The 21,053-nt window shown below is 39.3% G+C and overlaps 1 protein-coding gene across 1 annotated transcript in view; it reads left to right on the top strand.

Annotated features, from left to right (window-relative positions):
- The window catches only part of LRCH1 (leucine rich repeats and calponin homology domain containing 1), a 666,761-nt gene extending 648,440 nt beyond the window's left edge, over positions 1–18,321 (top strand). Inside the window, exon 19 of the mRNA XM_069205389.1 lies at positions 9,925–18,321. Within this exon, the coding sequence (XP_069061490.1) occupies positions 9,925–10,038 (114 nt within the window). The 3' untranslated portion in view covers positions 10,039–18,321. The remainder of the gene's footprint in view (positions 1–9,924) is intronic.
- Positions 18,322–21,053: the final 2,732 nt, after the last annotated feature.

The following is a 21,053-nucleotide window of genomic DNA, read 5'->3' as shown; positions in this document are numbered from 1 at the left end:
CTTGGGAAGGTTCTCCCACTGTTCTGAAAGTTGGGATTTAAGAACAAAGTACTGTAATCCGAGCCGACTTTCCAATAACACATTAAGTTAGTGAGTCTTTATGCTGACCCACAGAAATATGTATTCTCCAAAGTTTGGGGAATAAAAACACATTTTAAAATGTTATTTGTATGCAGTGTTTGTTTTTATTCGACCAATTACTGGGCCTATGTTCTCGACATGCACAATACATTTATTAGTGTTTTAATGTGTATTTTTTCACTGAAATTATGCCTTTATTTTATTCAGTAAATGGTTAAGTAAAAAATACATACACGCTAATTCTTGCCTTAAAACCTCTGCCATTATTTCCAGCAAAAATGACCAAGAAAATGCTTATTGTTTGCATGTTTATACAGATTTAACACACCTGATTAGAAATTGAGAAGCTATGAATGTTATGGCAAGGAACAAGTACACTAGAGCAATCAAGCATACAAGGAGAAAACATAAAATAAATCACTGCTGCATTTTTGCCAAGACAGAAAAATACTTGGAGAGATTAGGAACAAAGGCCAAACATTTAACACAGTGCAGCACAGCATGTGAAGTTGTTGATGCTACCAAATCATCACTGAGTTACCCATATTGCATTCCATAATGTGTATTGGTTCATATGAATCTGTTGTGGATGTTTAGTGATTCAAGTGTTATAAATTCTTAACTGATGAGTTTGTCAGTGACATGAGAAAATATTCTGGAAATCAAAAAAAAAAAGAAAAAAAAAAAAGTGATGCCTTTCAAGGTATTAAGCCACCGGTCTCATCTCTTTGCAAAAAAAGTGCATCTTTTGGCCTTTTACAGTTTGAGTAATGTAGAACCTCAATAAAAACATTAAAGCGGTTTAATAATCTTTATTAACACCTTAACAAATACTGGTATGTTTTGTTTTTAAAAATAGCAAGCCATGTGTGCTTTGTGTCTTTATTTTTATCCATAGTTTCATGAAGATTTAAACACTCAATATTTTTGTTTACGTTACTAAGGTTGTTAAAACATTAAAGATGAATGTTTGCTTTAAAAGTATATATTTTTCTAACCTCCCCTTCCCTCTATACAATTCAGTGTAATTTATCGGCACAGCAAGTCAAGACAGGTATTACAATGTAAACACACAGAAAAAATAAAAGTCAACTATATAGTCCAATTGCTGCTGATTCCAAACGTATTCCTGCTCAGAGTTGTTTTGTGGTATGTGTGTGGCTCATCTAGGATGGCTAACCATATATTGCATACTACCACCTTCACTCCCTTCCTGCACTCTGTCCTTTCTTCCTGTTTCCATTCCCCATTAGTGAAGCTACTCTTGCTGCTGTAAGGGTTTATATTAATTTTTTTCTAAAAAGTTGTACACGCTTTTTAGGAGAAAAAAAGTTATATTTAGACATGTGAGGCCAAGTTGAATTAACACACGAAGATTACAAACCATTTGAAATTCGAGGCAGTCAGAGCTTTCATAAGACCAGTGTCTTGAGAATGAGAACAGTGTTTCCGCAATAAGATATTATGTTTCACAAGAAAATGTGCATACATTAACATGTTGATCATGTTGGAAATACATGTCCTAGTGTTAATCATTATTTTGAAGTACATGGTCGTACTTTTAGCATTTATATAGTTTGGAAGCCTTTAATTCCACAATATTGGGGAAATATTATCTATGTGACACTGAAGCAAGATTATGTAGCATTTTTAGTGTAGAACAAGGAATTCTGGAGGTATGAGTTGGATGTTTTTCAAAGTGGGTGTCAAGAGAAGATTGAATGAAGTGGCAAGCTTCCCAGGAAGATTTGAGATTGTATTATTTGTGTAAACTATTGGTAAATATGAATACAGTGTCAGACGGTTTGCCAGGATGAGACAAAAGAGTGTGTTTCAGAAGTGAGAGCAGAACAAAAAGATTGACTCGCCACATAGTTCTGGTAAGAAGTTAACTGAAAACTAGATCAATAGGGAGGCCATTTCTGCTGAACTGTGAGGAAATGTATAGGTATGTAATAGATATCCTCTTATTAATAGTGCCTCCAGGGCTTGGTTATGTTAAGTTTGGAAGAGGATGCCAGTGAAGCATTGTTAGCTGCATGTGTGACTCAGAAAATACCAGAGGACCTATCTCAACGCCCCCTGATAAAACACTAGGCAATGTTAGTGTAGTTTTATATGTGATGTTTATTTAGTGCTCTCCTTTTTAACTCATTTATGTAATTTTATGTATGAATGTGTGAGTTCCCAGTGTCCTTTCTGCAGAAGGGAATGGTGAATTGTTAAAAATATGGCATATTGGAAAGTTACTTTAGCTTATACCATTTGTTGATATTGTTAAATATAAGTAAGAGGTTAATTAAAATCCCTAAAAACTGAATAACACAATAATCTGATGCAATAAACCAACTTATTATGGGTTCCTGTCCACTACATATATGGCTGCTAATATTCACTTTCTTGAAGACACCGTGGACTATTGACTATTTTCAAACAGAGATGAATGTTGCTGCTATATTCTTTCTTGGTGCTTGGAAGTCAGTTGACATTGTGAACTGATCCTTTGTTTCTCATTTAAAATGATATCAATCTTCCTTTCAGTAAACCACGTTGATTTCTATTGAGTATCAAAAGTGAGGGTCGTAATTAGGTATATGGAGGTGAGGTATTGATAAGCCATGTTATGTGGTAGATGTTTCCAATGATCCCTCCTTATTTACTCTCTTTGCTGAGCTCATTGTGATTTGGGTCGGAGCTCTCATTAACTCTGCATGAAAATGGACAAATGGATTAAGCTACATGTGAATTTTGATAATATATCCAGAATATAGAAAAATGGGCAGATACAGGATTATGCAAGTGAAACGCGGGATTGATATTTAACTCTACAGTAGATATTCTTCTAATTATCAAGATGGGTTTAGTTTGAGGGACCTCAGGATGTATGTAACAAACGATGGTCAGTAAATGTATGATATGAGTTACAGCTTCTTGTGCAGTACAATTAAAAACATTCTCAGTAATTTGCATCCAAGCCCTTATGGTTGATAAGAAAAATAAGTTTGGTGAACAAAAATTGATGATCTCATATTTGTCTTTTAACATGTTATTCATTATGGTAGCAAGTGAAATATTCAAGACTAGGGACATTTTACTCCTTGAGGCTTAGAAGCTATATTACTAGATGGTACAACCTCCAAAGTCATGTCTTTGCAATGTCTCCAAGTGATTAGTTTACTAAAGGATTTCAGTACAGGTTGAATCATGAAGGGTAGGGCTGGGGTGCTGGGATTAACCCTTTGATACACATATTACTGTGGCTGACATCCAGGTGTGAACTACGGCCACTCTCATGAATTGTGTTGTGCACAACTTCTGGGTCATGCCTGTTGTGGCAGACCTCTTTCATGAAGAAAGATGAAAAGGAGAAGTGCCCACTTCAAAAGAAGCAGAACCTCAGCATAAAACGTCAAAGACCCAGACCCTTAATCACATTTGATATCTGGAAAAGGACTATAAGAAGTGGAGGTTGAGTCCCTGCAAGCAGTCAGACTGCTTGTGTGAGAAGGGGAATCTCTGCAAGACTTCTGCCTGTGACCTTGACTGGGAGCTAGCGCCTGCTAGTCTTCCTTCTGGGTGAAGGCACATCATCCAAGTGACAGAACCTCCTATTTGGGAGCACTAGTGCTTGTCAAGACTTTGTGCACTTTGAGGAAGAGTAGAGCGCTGGAGGGAGCAAGGTCCAGTGGACCATGAGGACTCCCCTGTGCAAGTTGTGAGGATTCGCTGAGCACCGATTGGGTTGTCGCCCATGTGCAAGATTGTTTTCAGCGACACCTGTATGCCAGGATAGGGCCACCGTAGACTGATCCATATGTTGAGTGCCTTGTGGGTCTGGCTATACCGGTATAGCTGTGTTGCAGTGACACCATATACCAGAGTATCATTAAAGTACCATCTCGAGGAGTGCCAAGCCTTGTGACTGTCTCAGCTGGGGCGCTGAGGATGGAAGGGCTTATGCCTTTATCACCATGTACTATGGCAACCCTGTTCGCCAGGCGGGACTGCCGATACCAACATAGCCAAAGAATTTGGGCCACCGCCCAAATGAGAAACTGAGGCTACGACTTGTGGGTTGGACCCGCTCTGCAAGGGAAATGCCTCTGACACTGCAGAGGACTGCCGGAGTCATTGCATCCTCGCTGGTTTGACTGGGGCGCTGATAAAAAGATTATCAACCCCCATATGAACAAAGTCAATTTACCGCTCTTATTTACAAGCAGGGAACAGGGAGCAGCTCCAACATCTGAGACACCTTCGGCAGCGCCACTCCAGAGCGAGCTGCTGTGTGGACCGTGAGCAGCCCAACCACTCTGAACTGAGCATAGCTCGTGGGTGCGCATTCAAAGGTGCCCGCTGCATGTGCAGCTCTACATTGCTGTTGGGTGCGGAGGTGGCCAGACGTAGTTCGGCGTGGCTTGCACTCTCCTGGCCCTGACCGCCCACCCCTCTACCCTCTTCTGCTCAATCTTCCAGGTAGTTCCTGCCCCGAACACCATGCCAATGTTACCTGGTACCAAGCTACCTGCTACTCCTTGACTTGGATACCATTGTACCTGAATAAGGATTCCATTGTCACTCAAGCGAGCCAATCAACTGCCAACCTGCATAGGATTTCTTCGCTTTCAACCCTTACATTGTAGTGACTTCCTCAGCTGTCCAAGTTCTAATAAGGCCACAGGCACAGTTACCAGCCAACTCTTCCACCACCAGTCAGGCAATCTTCCTCCATCAGGTGATGCACGCAAAAGAACACTTTCCTGCTTTCAAAATAAGATCTTGTAGAACCAGAGGCCATCTCCCAGCAGCACGAACAAGAAGGAAAATGCCCCACCCAGAGAGGCACTAAAGGACAAGCCCACCTCCACTAGTCGCATGGTGCTGTTAAGCCCAGAAGCAGTCATCCCTGAGACCCAACTCCCAAATCGCCTCATATGGCCACACACAAGGAGTATGTGAGAAACCAGCTCCCCTGCAAATAAACCTTAGCCAGTGGAGCAGAAGCACAACTAGCTCCTGACACATCCATCATTAGAAACTAAATGATGAGTGCAATCAGCCATAGTCAGGACCCTAGAAGAGTGGTAAAAACATTTTTGTGCCTCAACAACTAGAGCAAAAAACTCCAACTTGAACCCACAGTTTCTGCGCAAGTGTATGAAGGCACAGACAAAGAAGATGTCACATTGCAGCCATCCAGCTGTGAGCACATTGGCGATCTCTTCCTCATAATCAAAGCTATGGAAGCCATGAAAGTCACGGAACGTGAAATGATCCAGCATTCATCCTCTACTCCTACAAACTCCTCATTGTCAAACCTGACATCAAGTAATTACAGTCCAATATGCCCCCAGTCAGACAGATTTACTAAAATGAAAGTCCAACAGATAATTTCTAGCAGCACTCCCCCTTCTAGTTTATTTTCTAGCAGCACTCTCCCTTGTAGTTTAACAAAATCAAGTACCCTAAATACAAAATCACCTCGTAACTCGCTTTCGCTAACACCAACAGATTGGCAGAAACAGGCTGGAACTTTCAAACCTTACCCAAACAGAGACCCACGAACTTCACTACCGTAGCACATTTCAAAATCCAATTGAACCAACAGATGTTTGGGCAACTTTGCTAAGAACACTGAAGTTGACAGTTGAAGTTCTCAACTACCAGTCCATGAAAATGGGCACTTAGATTCAGCTAATAAACACCATGACAGTCTTACCTCCGAGACTGACACACAGATAGTGAACCTAAACTATCTTATTACTAAAGCTCAGAAAACAGTAGAAATTATGCAATCGATCAGTCCTTGTGCCTGTTCTAAAATCCTGGACAAACTGGAGTCACTTCCTTTAGTCTTAAGTGATATCCTTAGCGACCTCAAGACGTTCCTGCAGCCTGTCAACAGGGAAAGTAATTACACACAAGAAACAATTTCAGCCATACAAGTCTGGACAGGACACATACAGTCTGCTCTTCCACCAGCACATGAGACCAAAGAAATCATGCCCATAGACTGTCTAAGCACATTCTGCCAAGGAACCAACATCTTTCAATGCACAGACGCTGAGGCAGAGAACATTCTGAGAGCCTCAGCAAACCATCTCTTCATAGGCTCAGTCATTTTCGGCATCAGCAATAAGACCCCTGACATGATTCAGATTCTCACCAAGAACCAGACAAGTCCTCCCTGACCAACAACCAGAAGGTCTGTGGAGGAAGAATCATCGAAAAGCACAAAAGCTAATACTGCTGCGCAGAAAAACATTATTATTTTTTTAATAACTCAAATAACAGATTTGGTCAACCACATGGCAACTCACATAGGTAATCCTGGCGCGAAAAGCTGCAGGGGTGATTTATTAGTAAAGAGGAGGAAAAGGGAGCTCGCAGTGCAAGTAATCAAACAACAATGCAAGTAGGAAATGTGGACACCGCGACCCTCTGATTGGTGTAATCGCAGTAGTAGAAGATAAAGAAACCCTCACCGCAGGTAACCAAACAGTACCACAAATAGAAGGTTGCTCCTTGATCTGGCCAGGCAACAAAAATGAATGGCTTGTCCCACAGCTAATAGTAATTTCCTAGAGACAGGAAACATAAAGCTAAGCCTGAAAACAGAAAAGGAGTTGCTGGCACAATTCTTCAAACCCAATGGGGGAACTAAAAGCCAAGTCCAAGGATAAATAGGGTTCCATAAAGTACCAAGTTAGAACCATTAATTATCATAGTGTGGACCTATGGGCAATTGGGCACGAAACTGCTATCTCCTGGCACCCTGCCCCAACGGTTCAAAGACGTCCAGAACAACACCGCAAATGTTGTGACCTCACTTTATGGTGTACTGGATAGACAAGTAATTCTGATGTAGCCAGAATACTAGTCAAGAGGTCACTTCGACTAACTTAACTGTGACAACATCCTCCGTCTACTAAGACAAATTCTAGACACTGCAGACTTGAGTTCAAACAATATTGCCTCCATCATGTTTATGGCTTTGACGCCAGGACACACCAATGAGATCACAAAGTAACCTGGACAGCATCTGAAGCTGCTAAGGGCAGCGAAGATATTGAAAAACGGGGGGATACTGGTGTCATCCAACAAAGAACCAGCATATCCCCACTTCCTATCAACAGTTACAACAAACCAATCTGCCAACAGCCCCTAAGAACACTCAAGCTCAGTTCTAAAAAGCGTGCTTAGTAAATCACCGAAACCTCTTCGTTCTCATGACCTTCCGCCTGATCAAATCACCAACAGAGGGCCAATACTGTACAAGATATCTGCTGGAGCTGGATCCCAGGAGCAATAAATCAACCCAAAAGGCAAGCATGAATATGCGCCGCAGCAGCAGCTCAAACTGGTCGGGAGGCAAGCTTAAAATCTGCTCGTGGAACATCAGTGGCCTGACATACAAGTCAGCAGGTAACTAGACTTTGATTCTTGCTCTCCTTCCAGATCATCCTGCTACAAGAAACATAGGTAGAAAAGTGCCCATAATATTAGGTTACATTGGTTACTGAGTCCATGCCACACAAAAAGCTACCTACGGATGTCTGTGTGGAAGCTTAGCAATTTAAATCCAATCCCGATACTCCTTCACACTGACACCTGGGTCAGAATTTAGCTAGGTGATGCCACTCACCTGTTTATGAAGACGCCAACCCATCAAGGCCTAAGGCAAGGGTGAGTATTATCTCCCACTCTCTCTAACCTTTTTTTGGCATATCTCCCGGTCATTCTACCTCAGGTTAACCCACACGCCCCTAAATTAGGTATCACCTTGCTGCCGTGCCTGATGTACACCAACGACTTAGTTCTGCTTAGTCATACAAAAATTGGCCTTCAGAGGCTTCTAAATGCCACAGCTTCATGCTCCAATACGAATGCTATGGAAATCAACTTGAGGAAGTCTAAAATCTTGATCTGTGGCAAACCATCATTGAGCTTCCCATCAGTGGCACCAGAATACAAATATCTGGGTATGTTATTTGACAGGTAAGGTTCCTTCAAACAACATCTGAATCTTATGCGTCCAAAAGCTGTAGCTTTCAAATGCTTAAAGGCAGCCATAACATCATCTACATTTACACCTGTTCTGATAATAATTCAAGCCAAATTAGTTTCAACCATCACCTATGGCAGCGAAGCACTAAGGGGCAGAGATGCTCCCTACCTGGATAAAGTTATTATCAAACTCTTCAAGTCAGTCTTTTCCCTGCCATGCCATTCGTCTCCAGTCCAGCTGCGCCTGGAATTTGGCTTAGTCAAACAATCTACAGGGAGACCAGGAGTTGTTATCAAACTCTGCTACAAATTAAAGAATGCTAGCAACGGTACCTAGAACTGCCATCTTTGAGAATATATTTGTAACATAAATCAGTCTCCCACCAGAAATTATCTCTCTTGCTCTTTAACTACTCTTGGCCTGAGCATTAAATGGGGAAAAAATCCCCAACTACTCCCTAGCTTGAGTTGCCTGCCATTCCTATTATATCTACTATCCTTGAAAGGAACCACCAGTACAGTGGCCTGTTGACTTTGTGGTAAATCCCTGGAGACCATGGTCAGTCAAATCTGCATAAGTGAAGCAAATTTGAACAATTGAAGAATGATATTGAGATCAGCATTCAACCAGAGGGGGTAACACCGCTGCAGGCCTGCAAACACAGCTTGTTTCAACTCTTCAGACATACAGCTTAATTGCAGACTGACTAAATATCTGATCAGGCTGGAATAGAAAATGAATCGCCTGACTGATAGCCAACCTCTGTGGAGAACCATGTACTCTGAACATGCTCTTATGAACGCCTACGTTAAATTAGCCTTCATTGCGACTACAATGAGGCACATAGAAAGGCAGCAGTTATCGTATGGGAGCTCTCAAGCACAATGATCTTGTCTGCACAAAATCCGGTCTGTACTACCACTTTTTCAAAAACTGAAAAATCTCAGACCAGTTGTGCCTTGCTTCACTATGGACAGGTTTGATAGCCTAGGCACTAAACTGACTCCATTTTGCACATTTCTTTCCGTGTATATTTATATACTGATAATTTACAAAATCAAACATAATTTTTTTTTGAATGGATGTATTTTAGTGCAAATGTTTTAATTAACTAGAACTTGAATGAAAATAAACTTGAAACTTGAATCACTTGCAAACTCTTTGGAAATGGAGGAAGGATACCAGAGGTGCACCGAGTTGCGTCGGCTTTCTAGGAACTATTCTTTAAATATGCAATGTTTAAGCATGTGGCAGTTGTAAAACACCCTGAGGAGGAGAAATAAAGTGAACACTTGCAAATTCCTTGCACTGTCAAACTGATGTTGTTGGTAATTTGATACATTTGTTTCGGTTTGGTTTGTGTCCATTTTATTATGTTTTACATCACATTATAGAGATGGAACATTAGACAGGTCTGGTTCCTCTGCACAAGGGGCAGTTTCCGGCGAACTTAATTCATCCCCAAGTAGTTCAGTTGTGTTTTCCCTGTTTAAAATGGAGAAATGTTAGACTTGGTGGAGAGATCAAATATTGAAATTTCATATGGTAGACATTAAATACATAAGGCATATATGATGCAATATATTGTGAACATGGGCGCTGGTCTTTTATTCTCTATAAGAAATGCTCCAGGTATTATAAATTAATTTCATTTTTTGTGTATTGCATGATTATATATCCTAAAAATCGTTTTCCTGTCAAATGTTGCCTTAATGCCTTACACTTAAGCAGTAATCAGAATATTAAGAGCCGTAGTCCTTCAATAGTAGTAATTTGATTCTAAATGGGGAGGATCATTCACAGCTATTCTTACTGACTGTGGTTCTTTCTTTCAGGAGAAGCTGTGCCTCCCACATCACATCCTAGAAGAAAAGGGCTTAGTTAAAGTGAGCCTAACAGTACAAGCACTGCTGGATGAAACAGTAACGAAGCAGGCTCTGTTTCTATGAAACTGTGTTCCCCTGTGTGATCGTTGCTGCAAAACCAATCTATGAATTGACAGCTGGAGGACAAAACACTTTTATGATAACACTGAAGATTTCTTTTGGATCCAAAAATGAGAACTTCTTGAAATGAGTATGCTTGGACTCAAAACCACAGAGTACATTGCTGTCTCTCTCTGCCACAACAACAGGTGTTAATGTGAACTTCTTACTCTATATGGCAATTTCATAAACGACTGAGTGGCCCGGTGTGCTGCCTATGGTCGGTAAGACTTTTGATGCTCTGAGGGACTTGCATTGCCCTATGTTGAACTGTAAAGCCTGTGTGTGTGTAGAACACTGAGTTGTATTGGACCTCCTTAACAGGTGGTCCTAACATGCAGGGAAGCCAAGCAAGTTACACTGCACAAATGTAGAAATTACCTTTTTTTAATTCAAAATCAACTATTTGGATGAGCTGAAAACTCAATATTAAGCTATCTGAAGATAACACTTTTGAAACTAACGTGAATAACAAATCAGCCCCATTCTGAAGAATGGAATGTGGTTGGTCAGATCCCGCTGAAGAAAAAGTAGGTGCTGGTTTTAATAAAATGTTTCCTTGTGGGTTGGTTGTAAGTGAAAGATTGCTAAAATAAGATACCTTGGCCACCTCAACCCAAATAAATGATAGACTGCCCTCAGCAAGGAGCCATAACACAAGGTAAAGCTGGAAAGTGCTGGGGCTTCACCAAACTGGTTGTGCATCGGTGCTAAACAAGACTGCTTAAACTTGCAGCTCCCCATTCGCTTATGAATCTTTTTGCAAAGAATTTCATAAAAGAAGTACATATATAATTTAAACATCATGTAGACTGCTTTGTTAAGAAAAAACCCTTCTTTAGGAAGCTATCAGAATGTTTACGTAAATACATGTATAGTCAGCTAATCCACATTTGATACTGAATGGACAACATTTACATAGTCTCTAATTATTCTTAAAATCTGACATAGGCCGGACTTGTGTGCCAATCCTGGATACACTGGTCCTACCTTCGTCATCTGGTTGCTTGTTTAAAAACCAGGTGGCAAAGCGTTAACACTGTGGCGTGGGCTGTGTGGACAAGCCAGGCTGCACCATGTCCTCTTGTGTTTTTTAAGATTGTAAATTGTTTCACTGTTCAGAGAAGATCAGCAGAAACTAGGGATATGGAGTCCAACTTACTTTTAATGACACTTTTTATTAGGTTTTACATAAGATAACAAGACAGAAACAGTACAATGTAAGCACTGTGCTCTTCATCCCTCCACCACCCCACCCACCCTCGCACCCCAGCCGTTGTTTGCAGATTTGTACATCCCATCAAGAGTGTAGCCCCAGTCTTGTATATCTTAGGATTTCATTATCAATGCTTTTAGTATTAGAGTACCTCTTCCTAATAAGGATACCTCTGATTTCAACCCACATACCCACCTTTTTTCATACTTCTGAGGACACACCCTGGCTTCGTAAACCAGCTGCTTCCTGAATATGCACCAGTCAATGCCTCTCTTCCACTCTGCAATTGAAGATGGGGCCTCTGCCTTCTAGTGGTGCTCATTATCTCTTTTGGACAATGTAAGGCCCATCCAGAGTAGCTATGGAGGCAAACTTAAAGCAGGGGTTTCTATGCTTTATTCAGTGAAACAGTCTATCAGAGTTTCACCCCCGTAAAAGGATCCTAATATTTTATTTTACAATAGAGGCGGTAGCTCGTAGAAATAATGAGCTCACTCCCTTCATTAGATGTTCTGTTTTCTTTCAGTAAAGTACATCAACATAGTTTTGTAGTTGTAGAAAATGTCACCTGTGTGCATTTGAGTATTGATAGAAAAATATTTAAGTATTATTTATTAGGTAGCTGTTATTCATCCTTTTGGGATGCAAGTTGTAAATGGGAAAGGGAATTGTATTACTGCTTTATTTGTGGTTTCACACTTTTCTTGGCGACTAGAAATATTTTTTTATTGTTAACGCTAGAATGTATATTTGAATTCCTAGGCCCCAGCAATCATATTTTGTAATTAATAAGACTGGTGTCTGACTTTAGTTTTTTTGTTATGAATTGTTCATTTATGTTATTTGGGTGCATTGTTTATATTTTTTCACATTCCAGCAACCTTTCAGTTCCATATACAATTTTCAGTATGCGCATGCTATGTAAATATTCAGATGCTGATGTTTTTTGATTTTGTCAAATAAGGAAAGAAGAAACTTGAAAACGTAATGTGAAAGTAATACTTTCAAATTGAGAAATGTATATATTCCTATGCAAACCAACCATTTTTCACCAAAAATAATGCCCCTGAGGAGCATGAACATCAAATTTTCAATTGCGATTTTTGCACTGTCTTGGTTTCTTTCAGAAGCCGTAAGCACAGCAGAAGAAAAGGCACAATCTGTAGCAAGCAAATCTATCCAACATCAAAATCTTTTTCAAACAGACCAATATTGTTTCCTATAGAAAAATAATTAACGAAGAACACACTAAAGCCCGTATTACTTGCAAGTCATCTGGTATGGAGCAATTATTCAGACTAAACATATTTCTTATGTATGTCCCTTCCCTTTTTTGTTTAAAATCTAAATATTTACTAGGAAAGCGATATGACTAAATATATGTATTCTTAGTCTAGTTCAATCGAATAAACCAGTACATTTCTATTGTGAAGCAGATAATCCTTGGCTCCATAAAAGGTGCGGTTGCAACTGTTCTACAGGCATGAACCTAGAGTTGTGGCAGGTCGAGGTGAAATAGGCCTCTAGCTTCATGATACACATTTATTGCCATAATTAACCCTATTCCAGTCTGAACATGACCAACCCCTCCGTAGATTGTACATAGGATTCCATAAGTGGTGTTCTACATATGTGGCATTCATTGTAATAGCTCCATGGCTGGCATTCCAAGATGGAGGACAATGGGCTGCTGGTAGAGCTGTGGGATGGCTCCGGGTTATATGGGAGAGGAAGCAGATCCTTGGTTGGAGCACAGATATGTCTCAATGCAAAATAAGTGGAATAAAGCGGGGGCTAGTGAAAGCTGAGCAAACCTGCATAGCTAATGTGCATAAACAGGCAGGTTGGCTGTACATATGCAAAATCAGCAAACTCTTGGAGATTGCTTGTGTTGCAGTTTGTGTGTACACTTGGGACAGGATCTCATTGTCATTCGACACTACATCATGGTCTTTTAACCAACTCACTAATTTTAGCTAGGTCAACACTGGTAGTGTGCCACAAGTTCGCAGTGAGTACATTCAGAAATCTTTCTGATAGATCAATTAATAATACATTGACTTATGAACAATTGTATATTGCACAAGGATAGCACCATCACTTCCAGTACTAGCGAGTTACTAATTTCTAGTTACCTGGTACCAAGCAGGAGAAAAGAATATCTGCATACACAACTGAAATTCATGACATAAAACAACATCCATCCAGAACTGCAAAGCCTTATAGACACAATAAAATATTATTTCAGAACATCCCATTGAATTATGTTTACACAATCGGCTGCTGGAGTACACTACTTAACTAGTTATACTCTTTATTTTAAAGCTACAAACTGTGTAGTGGTGGGACATTGCTCTCAATAGGTTAGGTAAAAGGTGGAACATGGAGAAGCCAATGGTTTCTGCTATAATAGCTATGGGGTTTGCGATTACATGTTAAAGGGAAATAATCAATAGTAATATGCATTTTAAACTGCTAAAACACCACTTGAGTTTTAAGAGCCACACAAGTAATGTAAACAGGATCGTGATTCACTGACAGGTTGCTGGGAGAGAACCTTTCCAATGAAATATCCAGTGTACTGAAGATCCGTTTATATTGCCACCTGCACTGACTAAATGAAAGATGCTGGTGCATTGTCATCAATTTAATTTTCGGTCTCAAAGGAACAGTTCACTTGCTATGGACAACTCCATTCATAACTCATGCATAAGCATATAAAGTCCCATTGCTGAATAGGATCTATTAATGTCAGGCCGTAAAAATAGACCTACACATTAACTAGGCTGCACCCATTGCTCAGACTGGAAATGTGTTCACATTCTTAGCTTGCAGCATACAGAGCATTTAACAGGCGTTTTGTAAAACCTAGATGTTGTAGCTTCTTTTTTCGGAATCTTGACTTACTGCTGATATAATGGTACAATTGGGTGTCTCAAACTTAATCCTAGAGTGGGTACAATTTCCCCTCACAAAGGAAAAACAGCAGTATTTTGCTTCTTATATTTGTAGGGTGAGACCGACATTTTTCCTGCTACCAGTTTCACACAGGCATCAAAAAGTGATAATGGATTGCAGAAGTCCAAGTGACAAATTGCACCAGGTGGATCATGAAAATGAACCTCATTTTCAGAAAAACAAGCCAGTAAAATATACCTTGCTTCTTTCAGCACCTATTTCAGGCAGCCGTGTGGGAATGTTATTTCGTAATTTTAAATAAACTATTTAATCATTTTATAAACAATGGAAAATAGTAGCCTTTTTTAAGTCATTAAAATTATTTGAGTCATTAAGAAAAACTACACACTCATTTTAACTTATTTATAGTAGTGTGCCTGTTCCAGAGAAAGGGATGAGAGAGACATGGATAAGGGGAGATGAAAGAGGAAGGAGAGGGAGAGACAATGAGAACGTACCTGGAAGAGCCAGTTTCGAATTTTTGCAGGGGTAATTACAAATCTCAACATTCTGAAATTATTACTGTGAAGTTGCTAGACTACACATTCTTTGAAGGTTTTTAGTTCAGAGAAGTTCCTCCCTAATATTTGTGTGGATTTAGTCCTGGATCATGCAAGTAAACCAGCAAGGAGTTCACTTAGCAACACTTTTCACGAACGGAGAAGACTTAGGGGCCAACTTACACTTTGGCAGGTGGAGGGTAAATTTGTCAGGGTGATAAAGCAAGTTACTCCGTTGGGTTGACAGAGTCCTCATCTGGCAAATTTAGAAATGACCGCCAAACTAGTGGTCACTTCTTAAGTATTGGCAGGAACCATGGTCATCGTGCTTTCTGTCCATGCTTTAAGTTTGACGCACAGCAATGTCAAAATAACGGAGCTGTCCGTCAGACTTATATTTTTTTTTTGGTCCAAAAAGAAAATCTGAAGTGGGATTTTCTTTTGGAAAAAAAATGCTGCCATGGGAGTGATCTCCCACGTCAAGAGGGGCACTTTACTTTTTAACTGCCCATTACTGGCATGGTGACTGGCAGTAAATAATGGCTATAAGTCCGTCCATCAAAACTGGGTGGCCAGACATATAGCCATAGACAGAGTAATTTCCACCATTGCCACTCCATGATCAGCCCGCATATAGATTCAGCAGACAGACTATTATATTGGCTGGAAGAATACTATGTCGCCGCTGATTATGCTTATCACCAATATATAAATCGTCTGGTTAGCTTTCAATCCAGGGAAACTTTGTAATTTGAAAGGCTAAATTATTCCTGTTTAGATTGAAACCTGTAATATAGAATTTAATAAACTCAGTAGTACTCGATTTTTGTCAGAAATCTGAAGACACCTTTTCCTAAAGCAATTTAAAGAGAAACAAACACAGTGTAGAGATGTACATGTCCGTTTTAGGTAACTGTCTACTATGTTGGATAGATGTTTTCTATCTTTTTAAAATTGCAGCAACCTAATGCCAAAAGACATGCCATGATCCAGTCAAACCAGTGAGATGAAAGGCTAAATTTGTACAATGTGATTCTAATCATGTTGCTTGTATCCAAAACAAACAATATCTGACTCCCCCTCCAAAAATGCAACCTTTTATGTTATGTATCAAACTTAGATGACACATTTGTAAGAAATTATGTTGAGACAAATAGGAGATCCTGTGGAGTCTGCCCACATTCAGCATTATTCCAGTGTCTGCATCACTTTCCAATATGATTTCATTTAAGGCTTATCATTAGTTTTTGCAGGAGCTAGTTCAAAAACATGAAATGGGGCCCAGCTTGGCACTTCATACCATTTTTGCCGGGTGCCATCTGTACGATAAAAGCAAGACCACGGAAATTATAGGATTTTGTGTTTTTTTGCCTAATTATCCATTTGCCTCATAATCCATCATCTGCTGCATAATTTGCAGATTTTAACAAAAAACATTTTCTAAGTCTTAAGATGGAAAGTTACTAAAAACATGGCAATGTGTGTTCCTGCATACTGGAAGGTTGACTGGTCATCTTTCAGTAGCTTATTGCTGTATTTGGGTGCTAAACTGTTACAAATAAGGCAGAATATTTTCCCAGACCGTTGTTACTTAGTACAAAAATGACAAAATAATGGAGAAATACTATTACAAAATATGCCACTATGTGCTGCGTAATTTCTTTCCTTGCTTCATAATCTGGTAAACCCTGCCACATAATTTGGTTCTCCTCTGCCACATAATTCCAGTGGCCCTTAATATAAGTATGAAACATACCTGTCCTCGAGTGGAAAAGGAAACACAGCTGATCTTGCATCTGGTGCATCCTGTGGTATGGCCACTTAAGCTGCCGTATTATTAAGAAAAAGGACATACTTGCTTTAAAACGGATAAATAGATGTTGTGGGAGAGCAAGTCCCTGATGGGACCTGGGCCTATGTCATAATGCACCCTCTCCTTCGTAATGGGCGAGTTTAATTAGATATTGAGTTGACATAGCACACAAGCAAAAAAAAATTAACAATACCCACTGGGCCTCTAGCATGCTGAATATGTCCATTTACAATGTATTTCCTATAGTTAATGGTTTTACTAGCTCCTTTGTTGAACAACAAACCTGCTAGTGATAGTCTGACTGCTCTTTGTGACAATTACTACTAGCGTGCTGCATAAACATTTAGGATCTGGGGTAATGGTATGTAGTCAAAATGGTGGGAGTAAGTGGGAAGTTGATATTCATGTATGTTAGGGTTGAAGGTCTTACAGGAAATGTGAGAACCTGAAGTACTTTCTACAAGATTTTATGGTCTGAGAGGGGACTGGTCACAGACTTTAAGGGGTAAAAAAGAAAATACTGTTCTCAAAGAATAGAATATTCATACAAGTGTGTGTTACGCACGTGTCCATGCAAGCATTATGGAAAGATCAGCATTGTCTTTGTAGTAACTCACAATTTGGCCCACTTTGAAAATGTTTCCTCTAGAACATATTCATGGCATGAGAACTATACTAGGCGCTCAACTTCTTAGAATATCAGCATGCAAGCATTTCAGTAACACCCTAATGGAATTTATTTTTCATAGAAATCACTACCAAGCAGAGGGTACTATGTCACAATGTTTATTAGTATCTTGTTCAAGGTAAGCACTGTTGCCATATTACATTAAGAGCAGGGTCACTGACAGAAACACAATAGGGTTAATGCACCGCCCCATTCTTACGTTTAGTGCTAGGCCGTATACATACAAGATTTTTCCAATGTGGACCATTGTTTGACCATCATTTTAATGAGGAAGTGGGAAGTTAACATGGAGCCCATCACAGTAATATTTTATAGGCAGCTAGAATGTTGTTTGCTACGTCATACTCAGTGCACTTTAAAGGTAAATTTAAATATACTTAAAAATTTGACAGTGCTGTCGTGGTTTGACAGGCGACGTTGAATTTTGTAAATTATGCAGATGTTTGGAATCCGATGTACAGAATCTGACTGAACATAGGAAGTACCGTATTTATCGGCGTATAACACGCACCGGCGTATAACACGCACCTCTTTTTAAGAGGACATTTCAGGAAAAAAAACCATTACATTTTATCGGCGTATAACACGCACACATCATTTGCTCCCTATTTTCAGGGAGAAAAAGTGCGTGTTATACGCCGATAAATACGGTATTTAGGGATTTTTAAAATAAACATGGAAAATGATTACTGCACCTTGTGTAGTAGAATGCAGTTACTAATATTTTTTTATATGTATATATGTCAACTTGAAGCTTTGGAATCATTATTTTGACATATTTTCTTGCTCACCAGAATGAAAACAATGCAAATTCTCCTTGACAGTGCCTCATTATTTGCTTAACCTCATTGTATATTACATATTACGTTTAATACTTTGTACTATGGCCTTTCTATGCATTCTTTGTATTATGGCTGAAATGGGTTGACAGAAATCTTTGTACTCTATTTATATGTGCAATAAAACAAGCATGGCCAACTAATAGTACTGTCACACAACGTGTACACAATGTATATAGATAAAAGCCATTACTTTATTTAACAATGATTAAACATTTGATTTGTACAACCCACTTCCGGACTCGCCTGATAACTTATTATTTAACCTTGGGATGAAATAGCAGAATGTCCTTTGTAATACAGCCTTGATGTTTCAGGTACCGAAAACTTTGCCAGCTTGTAGAACGGGGCCAGTTTAGTTAATGCTGCAGCTGTATTCTTGTATAGCTGCACTGATGGATGCTGAATTATCGAAGAATAGAGGTGAGATAGAGTGGAACGATTAAAGATACTTAATATTTAGTAGTTAGTAAAATAGTACACCACCTCAATCGTCAACAGTCCTGAAACAATACTCCTTTGGTGATTATTGCAACATTAACCTTTCCTTCAATGCTTTGTTTGTTGTAGTGAGATAGATTTTTTAGAATGCAATAATTGTTGAAAGATTCATTATTAAATAATGCAGGTATAACGTTTCAGGGTTTCGGATTATAGTAGTTTTTTTGTTAGAGGCAATGTTTTGATGGTCCAGCCCTTGAAAGCCAAACATACAATTTAACTTTTTCCAGTTTACAGTTTTGAACTCTGCCAAGGTATGAAAAAGTAAATTTCATAATTCAGTTGTAAATTTAGTTGTTGGATTACATTTGGAAAGTTGGATTTATAGTCAGCAGTTAATTCCCCAAATATATTGACAGCCTTTATTCCTCTCATGTTCACACAGTTACCTATCCACTGCCACTAGGCTTAATTCAAAGTCTATGGACTCTACAGTGAAGAACACAATACCATGGTTGAACCGTCAAGGAAATAAATTATTCAGAAATTTATAGTGCACCCTATTACACTGCCATCTGATTACGAAGCATTGTTTTTACAAAAAGATGTCAATTTTCTTTCAGTTTGCCATTCATTTCTAATTCATTACACTTCACACTTTTTAGAGATGGTGTTAGCCAAGACCGTTTGATTTTACTAAAATATGTATAGCATACTTACACATAGGGACTTTCAGACACGTCTCTTCATCTATTGGAGTGTTATTGTGCCATTCACATTTTGCTTCTGCCCACTACAGCATATGGCATGGGTCAGCCAACTTAAGCCACTGGTTAACTTTACTTTGAGTGACTGCTTTTTCCTCTACTGCTACTTCTTTTCAGTGCCAGTGTTTTGTTTTTATGTCATAATTACTTTAGTGTTGCCTTTGTGTTTACAGCCAGATGTGATAGGATGCTTCTGAAAACATGTTCCATCTTTATTGGTTCCACTCTCCTGCCTACGGTGTTGTAAATTCCTTTTGGAGTATTTTGCTTTTCTGATGTTTTGCTTTTCTGACTGATTCTATTTCACAGCATACCAGATTATGTCAATCTCTTTTTATTATTATTATTATTATTTAGCTTTATTTCGGTAAAAACCACCAAAGCACATACACAATTGTAAATGAAAATTAGAAATAAAAATAGTAGTACAAAAAATCTATTTAAAACATTTGCCACCTTGGAACTGCATAAAATTAATTGATCCAAAGACTTTCTACCTCAAATATATACTCATTCCCATTTAAAACATCAAGCCCCTCTCTTCTTCCTTATTAGCCCTACTACAAACAAATATCTGCTGACTCCATAGACCAGAGGCGGTCTCGGTTTGCAAAAAAAAAACCAGGTTACAGCAAAGTGGACATATCCACTTTTTCCTAGGCATAGCATACACAGGCCAAAAAAATAATAATGTGTACAACATTATCTTTTGCTTTTAGCATGCACAAAGAGCAGTTCACACAATCATCTCCAAGTTAAAAGGGCCTCCGTTTTTCCATTTTGAACCTCATATACAAAATGTTGCGAAGTGGGGGCTGTACATCATCCATATAGAATTTAAAACATGCAATGGGGTTACTAGACAAAAATTGCTCTGACAGTTTTCCCGCTCTTTTATTTTGATGGAGCCTAGATGGTATGTAGTTTCAGTAAGTCTGCTTTAATAAAACTTTACATTGGACAGTCAGCAGGCTTGGATCACTCAAAAAAGTGCTTGAGCCCAACTTATCAAACCAGGTTTTGACATAATGGAACCAAAGGAGAGAGGACAAATTATACATTTTCATCAATTTCAACAAGCCCTACCTCTAGTGGGCAAGTTCTTGTGCGACCCACAACCTTATCCAGAAAAGTAAAGGTCTCAAGCAGGCTAGATCTTCAATTCTCCTGACTCCTAAATCTTGGAAAACTGTGATCAAGGGGGTACATTTAGGAAGTTGTAATAGTGTTACCATACACTTGTTTTCTCCAGTCTTCAACATATCCAATTTGTTTGTACCCCACAGTTCCACCCAATATACTGCTGCTACTTGGGCCTTACATTTGTATACCTCATGGGCCAGCAAGACTGCCTTGGATATCGATGCTTGATGTTTCTTTATGACAGCCATAGAATTGTGAGCAAGAACCATCTTAGATTTGTTTGTGTGGGGTCCACGACATCTTGGAATTTAAGGTTACACCAAGGTAACTAAAGTTATCAACAAACTCCAATTTGTGCTCATTCAGATTTCACTAGAAACCCCTGTGCGGTTTTATGGCCATGCACTTTGTTTTGGCTATGTTGAGCTTTAGGCCTTTGATTGCACAGTAACCACTAAAGGTGTTTAGTAAATTCTGTGGGCCCCTTGGTGTCTGCGATGTTAGAATAGTTTTGTCGGAAAAAAGTAGAGCCGAAACAGGGGACCCACATATCCTAGGAGAGTCATGGTTGCATTTCATGAGGTAATTAACCACATCATTCACATACAGCAAGA

This window comes from Pleurodeles waltl, chromosome 8 (genome assembly GCF_031143425.1).
Source record: "Pleurodeles waltl isolate 20211129_DDA chromosome 8, aPleWal1.hap1.20221129, whole genome shotgun sequence".
Classification (NCBI taxonomy): Eukaryota; Metazoa; Chordata; class Amphibia; order Caudata; family Salamandridae; genus Pleurodeles; species Pleurodeles waltl.
Note: the sequence above shows the minus strand (reverse complement) of the source record. Positions and strands in the feature narration are given on the sequence as shown.